The sequence below is a fragment of the Meleagris gallopavo genome, chromosome 4 (assembly GCF_000146605.3).
Source record: "Meleagris gallopavo isolate NT-WF06-2002-E0010 breed Aviagen turkey brand Nicholas breeding stock chromosome 4, Turkey_5.1, whole genome shotgun sequence".
NCBI classification, from domain to species: domain Eukaryota; kingdom Metazoa; phylum Chordata; class Aves; order Galliformes; family Phasianidae; genus Meleagris; species Meleagris gallopavo.
This window is the reverse complement of record NC_015014.2, coordinates 3,445,005-3,457,637: the sequence shown is the minus strand read 5'-3', so window position 1 is coordinate 3,457,637 and position 12,633 is coordinate 3,445,005. Positions and strand designations below refer to the sequence as shown.

The 12,633-nt window shown below is 38.0% G+C and overlaps 1 protein-coding gene across 4 annotated transcripts in view; it reads left to right on the top strand.

Moving 5' to 3' along the window:
- Nucleotides 1-12,633, top strand: part of MARCHF1 (membrane associated ring-CH-type finger 1) — a 145,023-nt gene that overhangs the window by 110,623 nt on the left and 21,767 nt on the right. For all 4 annotated transcript variants that reach the window (XR_002113870.2, XM_031553003.1, XM_031553004.1 and 1 more), the window contains one exon: nt 9,687-9,867. Coding sequence is in view for 3 of the 4 variants with exons in the window: in XM_031553003.1 (XP_031408863.1) it covers nt 9,687-9,867 (181 nt within the window). In the remaining variant the exon portion in view is untranslated. The remainder of the gene's footprint in view (nt 1-9,686; nt 9,868-12,633) is intronic.

The following is a 12,633-nucleotide window of genomic DNA, read 5'->3' as shown; positions in this document are numbered from 1 at the left end:
GCACTTGAAATAAGTCTGCCTGGAGTGATGCAGAAATGTGCAGAGATAACTACTTCAACAACTGCAGAGTTGTCTTAAGTTTCTGAACCACCAAGCGAGCAAGTATTGAAGATATGATTCTGTCATCCAGTGTCGTAGGTACAGTACATATGTAATAGGATCACTTAGTCATTAGTAATAGAAATATTCAACAAATGAAATATTTTTTTTTAGTGCGGATCTTTCTACAGGCTTGCCTACAACACTAAAACTAAGGTCACAGCTTTCTAACTTTGTCATGTGTAGATCAGTTCTGCCACCTAAGCTTCCAAACTTAGACTTTGCTTTCAGATGGAAAGTGAACTTCAGAGTTTGTATCAGTCTTCTCAACTCATTCAATTTCATTATAATTATTCAAGCACTTTTTTGCAATAGGGATGAAATTTTGAGGTGTGCTTGCAAACTTTCCAGCTAGGCTCTTGGTTAGTAGAGGAAGAGTGAAAACTTTTGATGGGGACATGTTCCTGTGCTTGCTGTCAGTCGAGGTGCTCTCTGGACAACTGGAGTTAAACCCAACACAGGGGATAACGTGACCTGTGGTGCAAAATTTGTCAAGAGTCATAATTGCTCTTTTCTTCATTGTCAGGGGTAATGATTTATTATTTGCTGTCACTGCCTGTTGTGTTGTAGAGATGAAAATACATTGAGGAAGAACATGACAGAATCGGTAGCATGTTTACTTTTCATAGCTGCTAAGTTATCTTAATAGGAAGAAAAAGAAAGACGTGTTTTTATTGCTGTAGTTTCTGTTTTTCAGGTCAGGCCCATGCACTTGCTTAACTCATCTGTGGCATTTCTTTTCTTCAGATTCACAATCTCCCTGCTTCTGAAACAAAGGAAAAAAATCATTTCAATAGAGATGTGCGTATGTACAATAATTATTTTTTCTGCATGAGAAATATAAAAGGCTTTTTTGTTACAATTATTCCAAGACTGGAATTAACGTAGCTGGTTGTGATGTGGAAATTTTATTTTCTTGAAGTGTTTCTGAAGGTTTTCATCAAAGATATTCCCGTCTTGTAACTGATGTGACAAAACTGGCTGACAGGGATGCCTCTCACCTAGATGGGGTGAGTGTGTGAAGATACAGAGGATTTTTAAGCCTATCCTGGTGCCAGTTGTTTTTTCTTCAAATGTTTTGCTTTACTTCCTCATCCATTACTGGCAGTGGGAATACATTTATACATGCAGGAAAGAGTATAAGCAGTTTCCTCTATTTGCATTTAGCTGCATTTGTGGGAATGTGACAGGAAGACAGAAGTGTAGTGCCATGGCGCAATATATACTTCAGCTGGACTCAAGCCTCTTGGTCACTTCAAGAGCCATTTCCCCTTCTGTATTGTTCTTTCTTCTTTCTCTGTTTCCAAAATGATGAAACATTGACATTAATGACAATAATTCTTTGCAACCTCTTCCCTGAACCTATTTCTTTCTTCTTGAGTCCATGAGAAGGATGGTTTCTGCCTCTGTGATTACAGACAACTACATAAGTTCTGTCAATTGAGTTGCTATAGCACCTATCTATCTATTTATTTATGAGATTCACGGAGTAGGTTTTCTACTACTTTCTGCCTTTCCTAATCTGCCCTGTTTCTGAGATTCTCCTTGTGTATGCAGTTTGCTGTGTGGCTTAAGGAGAAGCCTCAGAAGTATCTTTCTCTGGTTTGCAGGAGGGTTATTTCCCAGAAGGAAGAAGCTGTGTGTGGGACTTGATAAAGTGAATGGATTGTGAGGATTTAGATAGGACTTTTCAGATAGGACTACTAAGCAAAGAAAAAGAATTAGTTGATAACACACTAACAGTGCTTTATGTATCAACTCTGAGTTAATTATATGGTATATTTCTTATTTATGTTGGAAGAATTGAAAGTTACTTTATTTGACTTATGTTTTCAGTGTAATATCTTTCTGTAGCACTGATGCAGTCATGTCAGCAATAACACTAAACTATAATTAGCTGTAAGAAACCACACACATTTAGATAAGATGGAATTCCTCACTTAAAAAAAAAAAAAAGCATACTAGAAGTAGAATGCTGATTACTTTGAACTCCATAATGACTCTATATGTAGTCAGGTAGAGTAATGCCCTCGTTAGAGGAGTAAATAGCGCAGCAGAGCATATAAGAAAAGAATTGCCAGAAGTAGTAAGTGGATTAATGAAGTTGGATAATGAAATCTGCAGGATCTACTTTAAGTATTGCTTTTGAAAATCATCTTTAAGTTCTAGGACATGAATTAAACAATAGTTATAGGAGTGGATATTTCTATGGGTTAACGCAGTCCTAGATAGGAAGAAATGGTATGCATTGCACTACACAGGAGGCCGTATGACTGAGTAGTTTATCTCTGTGAAATCAAGTCTTTTAACACTTTTTTTCATAATATTATTCAGCAGAACCTGAAAAAGTAGTATACTGCATTAAAAACCTTTAAATCCTCCATTACTTGTATGGTACAGTGCTCTCAAACTCAACAGACAAGAAGCCTTTTGGGAAGGAACAAGTCTTCAGAGATTGGCCTTGAGGAAAGAAGATAAAGGTAAACAGAGAAAGATAAGTAGACTCAAATACTACCACTGAAATTGCACACTCATTTCAAATATTTATAGTGAAACTGAAGTTGGATCCAGTGAATTAAACTGCAGTGCCAAATGTATAGACGTGAAACACCATCCAGGGTCCTCCCGAATCACCAGGAACTGGAGGATGCTGAACTACCAGCTCGTAGTACTTGGCTGAAGGGGCTGCTTAACCCATCTTTCCTACGTTCATAAGTTGCTACATTCCCTATTATGAGCCAAATCTCTGAATATTTTCACACCTGTTGGCTCCTCATAAGAATTACTGTTGCTGTTTCCTTTCCTGTTTCTTGTTACAAGTGACGTTTCGATAGGAATCTCCTCATCTAGATAGTGGTAGTTCATCAACCTCTGAAGCAGTATCAAATCCTGGTTAGTTTTCATCTCTGCCTGATGGTTCAGAGCCCCATCTGTCACCTGTTTAGCCATCTGGTTATGCAGTATCTTTTGGAAGCTCTTTGTGGTTCAGTACAATACAAGATTATCTGAAAGAAGGCAAGCATGTTTTTGTTGTGGTTAGGGTTACATATGGAGGAAGAAGTGAGTCCTATTTCTGCTTCTTTCTCTCAAAACCTGTTATTTTCTTTATCTAACATTTAGTTAATGAAACCACACAATTTCCTGCCAGAAAGTTTGGATGAGAGGAGGTTTGAAGGGTCCTATTAGTAAGTACTTAAAGATTGTAAGTGTTCCGTGGGTAATTTTGTTATTTAACTTTAAATAGGTGAGTAGAAAGAAATCTAAATCCTTTCATAGGATGCAGTCCTTAGTTTCTTTGCCTTGTATCAGTGCAGTAAATCTTGTCTGACATGTATGTTGAATTGTATTGACAGTGCATCTGAGGCAGAGATTGCTTGTAACTTTGGATGGTTAGATATCCTGTTTATCACCTATAATGGAAGATAAATGGAAGGACAAGAAATGCTGACAAAAGAAATGATGTAGTGTACTTTTGCTAATGTGATTTGCTCTTGGGTCTCTTGCAAATTTTGATCACGTTTGCAGAAATCAAGAGAAAGCTTACAGAAATCAAGAGAAAGCTTTGCCTAAACTGTTATGAAATTACACTGGTGTGGTGTAACATTTTGAAAACGTGTTTTTCTCTAGTCAGATAAAGGCAGCTGACTGTATAATATAATGGAAGGGCAGGAGTGACAGGGAAGAGGTATACAAATTGATTGCATTTGGTATGCAGAATTAATGTGCTTCATTCAGACTGTGTTTAAATGAAGAAGAAGACCGGTTTACATTTCGATCACTGTAAGATTTAATAGTGAAAAAAATGGAAATGAAATCAGGAAACTAAAAAAAAACAAACAAAACAACAAAAAAAAAAAAAAAAAAAAGAAAAAAGAAAAAAACCAACAACCCAGTCTGCAAAATAAAAGCAGGAGAAACATGGCATGCTGTAGTTAGTAGGTTGATAGGTGAACATATTTAGTGATTTTATTTTTTTTTTAGTGATAAACTATGCAGGAGCAGAGTTTGATATTTTTCCAGTTTCTTTAATAACGAATAATTTACTCATTTTCTGTGAGTTGTTCATAAAGTATTTCCTTTGCAGCATCAGGTTCAAACTATCTAAAAGCACCATAGGCACTATATAAGCTGGGGGAAAGGGAGAGCATTCTTTTTCTTGGACAGGAGAACAGATTGGGTTTTTGTATTTATCAAGTAGTAATAAGCAGTTCTGGGGAACCTTTTGCAAACCTGTGGAGTTTGTTCCTTTTGGTCCAAAGAAGATAGTCTAAGGGCACGTGGTAATTCATGCTGGTGAATCATCTGCACAGCTCTGATCAAAGCCAGGGATCCACTTGGCCCTACAGCTATCTTGCTTCCCCCTGACTAAGCTGTCTTCAGTGACAGTTAGGTATTGCTGTGAGATGTACTCACCAAACCAGGTAACAGTCTGTCATTGCATAATCGTTGTCAGTCCAGCCATGCTTGCCTGTGATGGGAAACATTTTGACTGATTTTTCAGTCTTTTCTCACCCAAAACAATATTTTTTAGAATAGACACATTTTTGAGAAAGTTTAGTAAAGCTCCCTGTGCTTCCTTGCTGTAGCAAAACCCTTTGTCTATATGCAATGGCCAAAAATCCTCGAACACTTTATTAGCTGCTTGGATGGCTTCTTAATTCTCTGATACAGAATCCACTGAAGGAGTTCTGCTGATGCAAAATTGCTGCAAACTCTTTTCCAGCTGCCAGTTATGCCATTCTTACATAGCTTGAAGCTCTAGCAGGGACGTGCTGATAGATTCTTATCCTTCATCAGCCCTCTTTGACAATAGTCTACGGAAATCAGCTGTGTAGATAATGCTGTAGAGGAGTGCTTGCCAAATAATTTCCATACTGCACGTAAGATTCCTGCAAAAATATATGCATTTTCTACAGCAGCACAGAAATTGGCCTATTTTCTTAATTACTAAAGTGTAAAGTGGATTAGTGAAAGACAGGTGAAGATAACTGCTGTTTTTCCAATGAGAGTAGAGATTAGCAGCTGTTCTCTTAAGTAATGTTGTCAACTTGCATGTGATGAAAAAGCTCTGGACGTGTTTAAATCTATTTGTGTCTCTTGTAATAAGCATCTCAGGTAATGAACAACCATGTAAGGTTACCTAGTATTTCTAGGTCCTAATTTTGGTTACTGTGATTTTGCCAAACTAAACCACTGTCAGGAAGAACTGAAAATTTTCCATCTGAGCCTCTTTGCCTAATATTTATTTTAGCTGACCTTTGAGACTAAGATTATATGAGAAGTGTTTGTCTGAATGAAAAAAAAACCCACAACTTACTTTGATGAGATGTGAAGGTCAATCATCTGAGATATTTCTTGCTTTATTTTTCTGTAAATGAACCTAAATCCAATTAGCATATGAATGTCTGCAGAGGGCTGCCATCTCCTTTCATACTCTTCTTTCTGTCTCCTAACTTTTGTAAGAAACAGGACCAGGGGAAAGAAGGGAAAATAGTTCACTGACATGGATTTAAAGACACTACCAAATTCTCAAGGTGCCTAACTTCTGATTTCTTAGTTTAGCAGCATCTTATGATTTGAATAAAAGAAATTTTCATATATGCACTACCAAAATGCCCTTCAGTGAGGGGATGATAGACTTAAATTACTAGCAACTCCTTTGGCGACGTCATTATGGTACAAAATTTAATGTCACACACAGTCAAGCACTGTATTGTCAGTGGAGTTTTCAGCATCATTTGGATGATTATTTGATTGGATTAGTTTGAACAAAAAGGAATGCTGAGAAAATATTTTAAATTGCTTCTTTTCAGTAAACTTTATTTTCTCATTTTCATCTCCCTCTAAAAAATTTCTAACTCGAACTGTTCTACGTTTCTGTTTAGGAATTGGGTTCTGTGTAGTGAACATACGGAAAATCTACAAACTTTTAGATGAATTATGCAAAATCCTTCACAAAAAAAAGAACAAATTTTGTTTTCAATAGACCATTTTGATTTTTTTGTTTGTTTGTTTGTTTGTTTTTGTTGAATCTTCTGGCTTTCTTTCTGCTAACTTAAGACATTATAAGTGAACCTGTTACTTCAGAGAATTTTTATCAGGTATGTAGAGTGTTGGCATAAATTTCTCCATTTTCTACATCTGTGCTGAAGTTGTAGAAGCAAGTCAGAGCTAGAAAATTACTGTCACATAAAAACTCAAGCAAAAGACTGTGCACTAGGAGAGTATTATCTACTAAAATTTCATAGTGAGCCTTCTTAAACGAAAACTAAGCACAACGTACGTGTGTCTGACTCAGGTGGTTGTCTAATAGCTCACATGTGCTGTGCTGTCATGTGTACCCATGATTTTTGGAGCCTGGCCTCAGCACAGCCATAGTCCTCATCTTTTTTCCCTAGACAGTGCAGGCAGGAATCTTAGAAGCGCTAAGCTGCCAAACCTGCAAAACAAAATAACAGAAAAAAATTGCAGGCTGAGTAAAGGGATTCTAACACAAGGCTCTCAGTCAGACAGCTGTCTTCCTTCCCTCCATTCCACTGCCAGAGAGTCAAAAGCATTTCTGTATAATGAAGGCCATTTTTCTAGCTAAGGACTAGAAAGTTGAGGAAAGCTGAATGCACAAATCCTGTAGGTCTGTCTGAGCTATTAACCACAGCCAGTGCTGCCCTACAACTTGTGCAGAAATCTCCATCAGCTCACTTCTGAAGTATGTAAGCCAAAGTTACCCCCAGGTCTTTAAAGTCTCAGGGGTGGAAATTTTGAACAGTTGTGATGATGTAAAGATAGGTGACTAGAATGGAAGTCCTGTGCTTGCCACTTGCTTTAGCTACACTTCAGATGAGTCTGTGCTTCGTATCCCCATCTCAGTTTGTTCTGCACATTTTTCAAAACCACTGTTTATAATTTATTTCCTATGATCTGTGATAATTATGATACACATGGTAAGTAAATATAGCAAAGAGCAAAACCACAGGAAATAGTGCTCATTCTAAGCGAGATATTAAAAGTTAGTAAAAGTCTTCAAAAGAATTAAGCAGCTAGCCAACGATCTGTTTCAATCACTGTCAGCACCCAGCTATCTTCGAAGACTCTGCTTCTGAATTTGGGTAGCACAAGTTTCTTCTAAGCTAATTTCTTCTGGATAAACAAATAACGAAGTCCTAAATTGCACCAAAGAGCATTCAAGCTAATGAAAACCATGCCTTTGGTTATATTCTCTGGACTTTAATTCCATTTGAAGTTTATTTTTCTTCTCATTACATATTTCTTGGTTAGAAAGCTAGAAGAGATCATTAGATTATTTAGCTGGGACTTCTGTATATTGTACATGCTTAATGTCACCGTGTTATTTATATATTTAGCTTGTAACTTATATACAACAGAAGCACAAATAGAATGCATAATTCATATGCTGTTTTTTATATAACTATTTCTACTGAAGAATACTTTTATTCATTTCAAATTTGCATTGTCACTTTATCTGAAGATCCCAGTGGAGTTTTAGGATTGTATTTTAGCGTTTACAATAATTTAAAACAATTCTGGCAATAGTAGAAAAAACACTCTTGGGTACCTAGTTCAGTTGTATAATTTCTAAATAGTTTAAATGCTAAGCCTGTAAAATAAATTATGTATAGCTTGAATTTAAATGAACAAAGAATACTAGCTTTCCTTTGGGAAATAGCTTTAATTTAAAAGAAAATGATGGGTTTTTGTGTAACTCTCAGCCGGGAATAGGAATTTGTTAGAGAAATGACTATTCCCTGTTTTGACAAATTTAGTTCTGCTGTAGGTTCTATCAGAAGACAGCATACGGCACGTTTCTGTTTAAGAACTAAGCCACTGCTGCAGTTAGCTTGCCTGAGACGAAGACAAGATTGCAAATGGAGTTCTTGTAAAGTGTCTGTCTCTAAACTAGAATGTGTCCAAGACACAAGTGGCAGGTCTTTTCCTCTCCTTCTGCTCCCATGTGTAGAAGATGCTTATGGGCACCAAGTCAGACACTGAAAATCTCACTTTTATGTGCGGTGTTTCCAGAGCTTCATTTTCTTCTTAGCTTTTTTCTCTCCTGCTACATATCTAGCAAAGCAAGCTTTGTTCTGCATTCTCTTGATTGTAGATTTGTTTTGTCCTGGCTTTAGGCTATGCCATGAAAGAACAGTGAAGCTGATGTTCTTGATCCATAAAGCTTTCCTTTAGACTTAGAGCTCTCATCCTCATGCTTGGAGATGTGGCAGCCTGTGTATGCTGTGCACAGTCCTTCATGGGATCTTTGCTGGAGGCCTGCTCCTGTGGGTGAGCCAATTACCCTGCCTCCTATGCCCAGCTCTGGGAAGGCTTATTCCCTCTACAGGGCTCTCCTCAGCCCTTTTTCTACACCAGGAGCAATATGGCCACCCTTCCACAGCTGTTCCTCAGACCAGACTTGCTCAGATTTGTGCATGTATCTGAGCCTGCCTTTCCTAAGGGCTAGGCTGAAAGTTCTGTTTGCGTGACACAAGGATCCGTGCTGTTGCTATTACTTCCCTATTTTGAAGTAACAGTTTTCAGACTTCCCCCTCCTCTACCCCTCATTCTGTGCCAGTCTGACTCTTCAGACATTCATTAAGCCTTGGGAGTTTCGTTGTGTTTTATCTGAGATGTAGATGGAAGTTACTCTTCCCTGAGGTAGACCCTCCTTCCCTTCAGGTGTTTGATTAGGCCTCATGCTTACTGCAGAGCTTGCTCTGCCCTCACAGGGATGCTTGCAGATAAAGCTGACATCGTTTTCAACGAGTGACTGTTCTGCTGTGATCAGGAGTCTGTCTGGAATAGAGGAAGATCATCCAGACGTTTGGACATATGTCACAGGAAAAAAGCATCAGATTGCAACGTTATGACACTTAGTGTATGTGAAACTGCCATGTGAAAAGCTCTGTATCCCATTACAAGGTCATGACACTTCTGAGACCAGAGTCTGTCCTAGGGTCTGCTTGCAGCTCTAGTTTTTGTTTTCCCAGATAATGAAGGTATCTACTTCAGAGGGATGGTGAAGAGTGGAAAAGAGAAAGGATCATGACTTCCTAATACCTGCCTCCTAGAAAGTACATGGATGTGTGTACACGTGCTGTACACGTTGCTCCAGAGAGAACTCAGAACTGTTCTTTAATTCTTTTAACTGTGTAACTGTTAATATGCATCCCAGAAACTTGCTGCACTTTTCATACTGGATATTCTCAGTTTTGCATTAGATTATGCTGACTTTGGGTGTTTTCTTTCATTAATTACAGACCAAGAGCTACTCAACTCTAACTGTAAGAAAGAGCACAGATATTTGTCTTAAAGGTTTTGCCATGCATAAACAGGAAGACAGTGTTATTCCTATTGATTCATCTTCAGCTCACATAGCAAATTCGAAGGGAAATAGCTAAATGAAGAGAAATTACTAAGTGACAGAAGGGAACAAGGAGTATGGTCACAGGCCTTAATCTGAAAGGTTGTACACCTTGTGTCTTATAAATGCCAAGTCTGAAAATGAGAGTAAACCAGTGCCTTTGCTATGCTGATTGGAAAGTTTCCTCACTAGCTCTTGCTGTCTTCCTTGTCAGGATCTGTCACTGTGAGGGAGATGATGAAAGTCCCCTCATCACGCCGTGTCGCTGTACAGGGACCTTGCGCTTTGTACACCAGGCCTGCCTGCACCAGTGGATTAAGAGCTCGGACACACGCTGCTGTGAACTCTGCAAGTACGACTTTATAATGGAGACCAAGCTCAAACCTCTTCGGAAGGTATGGTGCCTTTGAAGTTAATTACACTGTAGTGCCAGCTGGTTGGAATGGCTGCACAAAGTACCGGCACATTTAAAGAAATGTCCAAAATGTCTTTATATTCACTGTTATTAAATCAGTCCCAGAGATTTTTGTTGTTGTTGTTGGCATATAAATTTATTATTTTACAAAATGAATAAAGACTCTCTTTCCACATGCACGCAATATAAATGTGCAAATAATAGTTTTTTGCATTTAGAATATTTATCTTCTGCGTTTTGCTATAGTTTGATCTGCCTATTCTTAAGCCAGAAAGAAATCTTGCTTATCATGTTTTACTCCTGAATTAAACAGCTCTCTTCAGCCATTAGTTCTTACATTGAGTGCATAACTCCTGCTTGAGAATTATGCTTATACTAACGTGGAGATGGCAGTTAAGAAATAACAGTCAGTCAATTTAGCTGCATCTGTTCTAACCTGTGGGCAAATTAATCACTTGTACGTTAAGTTTAGTTAATGGCCCCTAAACTACAGGGCAGTCTTGCATCTCGAAAGTCAAATCTGTGTTATCTGTACACATCTACTTTCCAGGATAAATCAACTTAATGGTACAAGAGTTGTCAGTGTAGAGAAAGTGAAAGGTTTGATAAGCATGTGCGGCTTTTGTTCTCTTTGGAGTGAATTTCTCCTGTAGGTTTTCTATAAAAATGCTTTCATCCATTTTAGATTTTGCCACATCTTTGAAGTCTCAGTCAATCTATTACATGGCAGCTTTTGACTTAAATTTCAGTGTGAGATGCCTTAAAAAACATATAGATGCTATTTGCTTATAGCTAGCATATGCATATGTGGTGGTGGTTTGAAGGCAGAAGACGTTCTGTCATGTCAGCCTTGCATTGGTAGTACTCAAGAGAAAGTAAAGCTAATAAAATTCCTGCTCATTTTTCATCCAGAGATATTGTCCATTAAGTCCCTGATAATAACTGTTGGAGAGAGTGCTGGAGCTGATTCGATGAGCAAAGCCTGTGATAGGAAGGAATGCAGATCTGCAGTGCTTGGCAGATCTTGCCAGGTAAACTGGCAATTGAAACAGATGTAAATCAAAAGATGATGGCTTAAAACGTAATTACATTGACTCAATTTTTATAATAGCAGATAAATTTTAGATAATGTGACGGGAAGGAGATAATGATATAAAATCCCCTGCCTGCAGCATACTTTTTTTGCAGCTAGCAGTGTTTTAAGCATTAGATAATTAGTGTCCTGAAAATCAGAAAGTAAGATGTATAGCATCCTACATGAAAAGGAGAGAGAAATGTGCATAACTGTTGATATCACAAGTGCCGCTGATATCAAAAGTAGTCACTTCCAACTGTGTGTGTTATCATTGCCACTCACCCCCATTTTCATTTTTATTTTTTTTGCATGTGACTAAATTAGTGCAATACTGGCTGATTTAAAATGTCAATCCCATTCCTACAAGTCTGTATTTTCTTAATTGAATGATTAGCACATTGTTAATCTCTTCAGCCACATCTCTTACTGGTTCTCAGGTATGGTTTTGATTTCCAGAGTAGCAAAAATGAGCCTCTTCTTTCAGAGAGAATATTTTTGTTTTGGCTCAAGACAGTACTGTAGTTTATCTCACCTGACAGTAAAAGGATGGCAAAATACTTCCTTCAAATGCATTGCTAAAAAATATTTTTCAATCTGATATGGAACCAGCATCTAATTGCAGAGCCTGGCTTATAACTGGGATTTGGAAACTTTTTCACTGTTCAAAGTTAAAATTGATTATGTTATTTACATTTATCGCTTTCCAAGCATGACAGTTTTCATGTGTTAAACTAAATGTATGATCCTTAGTAAGTGTGTGCACTATCATCACCATCTTTCACAGATTTATGGAATGCTATCCAGTTTATGAGAGGCTGTTTGATAAAGGATGCATTTTGACAGCTATAGCAAAAAAAAAACAGGATAAGGGGGAAAAGAGTTTTTGTAAGATTTACCATAAAAGCAGAGCTGCCTGGTAGATGTTCCAACAGAACATCTTTTTTAAAAATCATTAAAGCTCTGTTTTGTTAGAAGCTTTATATTTTGCAAAAAGAAGAAAATCCTGGCGAAACAGCATGAAGTTTCTTGCTCATTCATCATGCAAGCTCTTTTGGAGCCTGGGAGTCCAGAATGCCATCTGTGGGGCATTCCCAATACTGCCTGAAGACTGCCAGAGATGACAAAGCTGTGGGACAGGCAGCTCATAAAGCTGAAGCTCTCCACAAACTTTATTGGAGGACCTGAAAATCACTAAGGTGACTCTAGGACTTCCAGGCTTTCCTGAGAGCCGTAGGTTTTGCTAAGACTTGGCTTTGTACTTTGAGACATTCTGAAAAGACGTTTCATTTCAGTGTTTCTCTGACAGAAGACCACAGGTATAGTTCCGAAAGGAGACTGCTTATTCAGTTCCCTAAGTAACTCATTTTATTTGGGGGGAAAAAAAAAAAAAGAAATAAGTTTGCCCTAAATTGAAACTTTCTGGCCAGCTCGAGAAGAAGCTTTTTGCATGGCCAACAGACCTGTGTTTGAGGTGACATTTTACTAAGGGTCATGTTTCCCAACCAATTTTGATTTTCAATTCCTACCTTACTTACAGTGTGAGACTGTGGAGTTAGGTTCTTGATTGTACATTGCTTCATTCTGATGCATTTCATCACAGCATCATAGAATGGCTTAGGTTGGAAGGGACCTCAAGGATCACGAATCTCCAACCCCCTGCCACATGCAGGG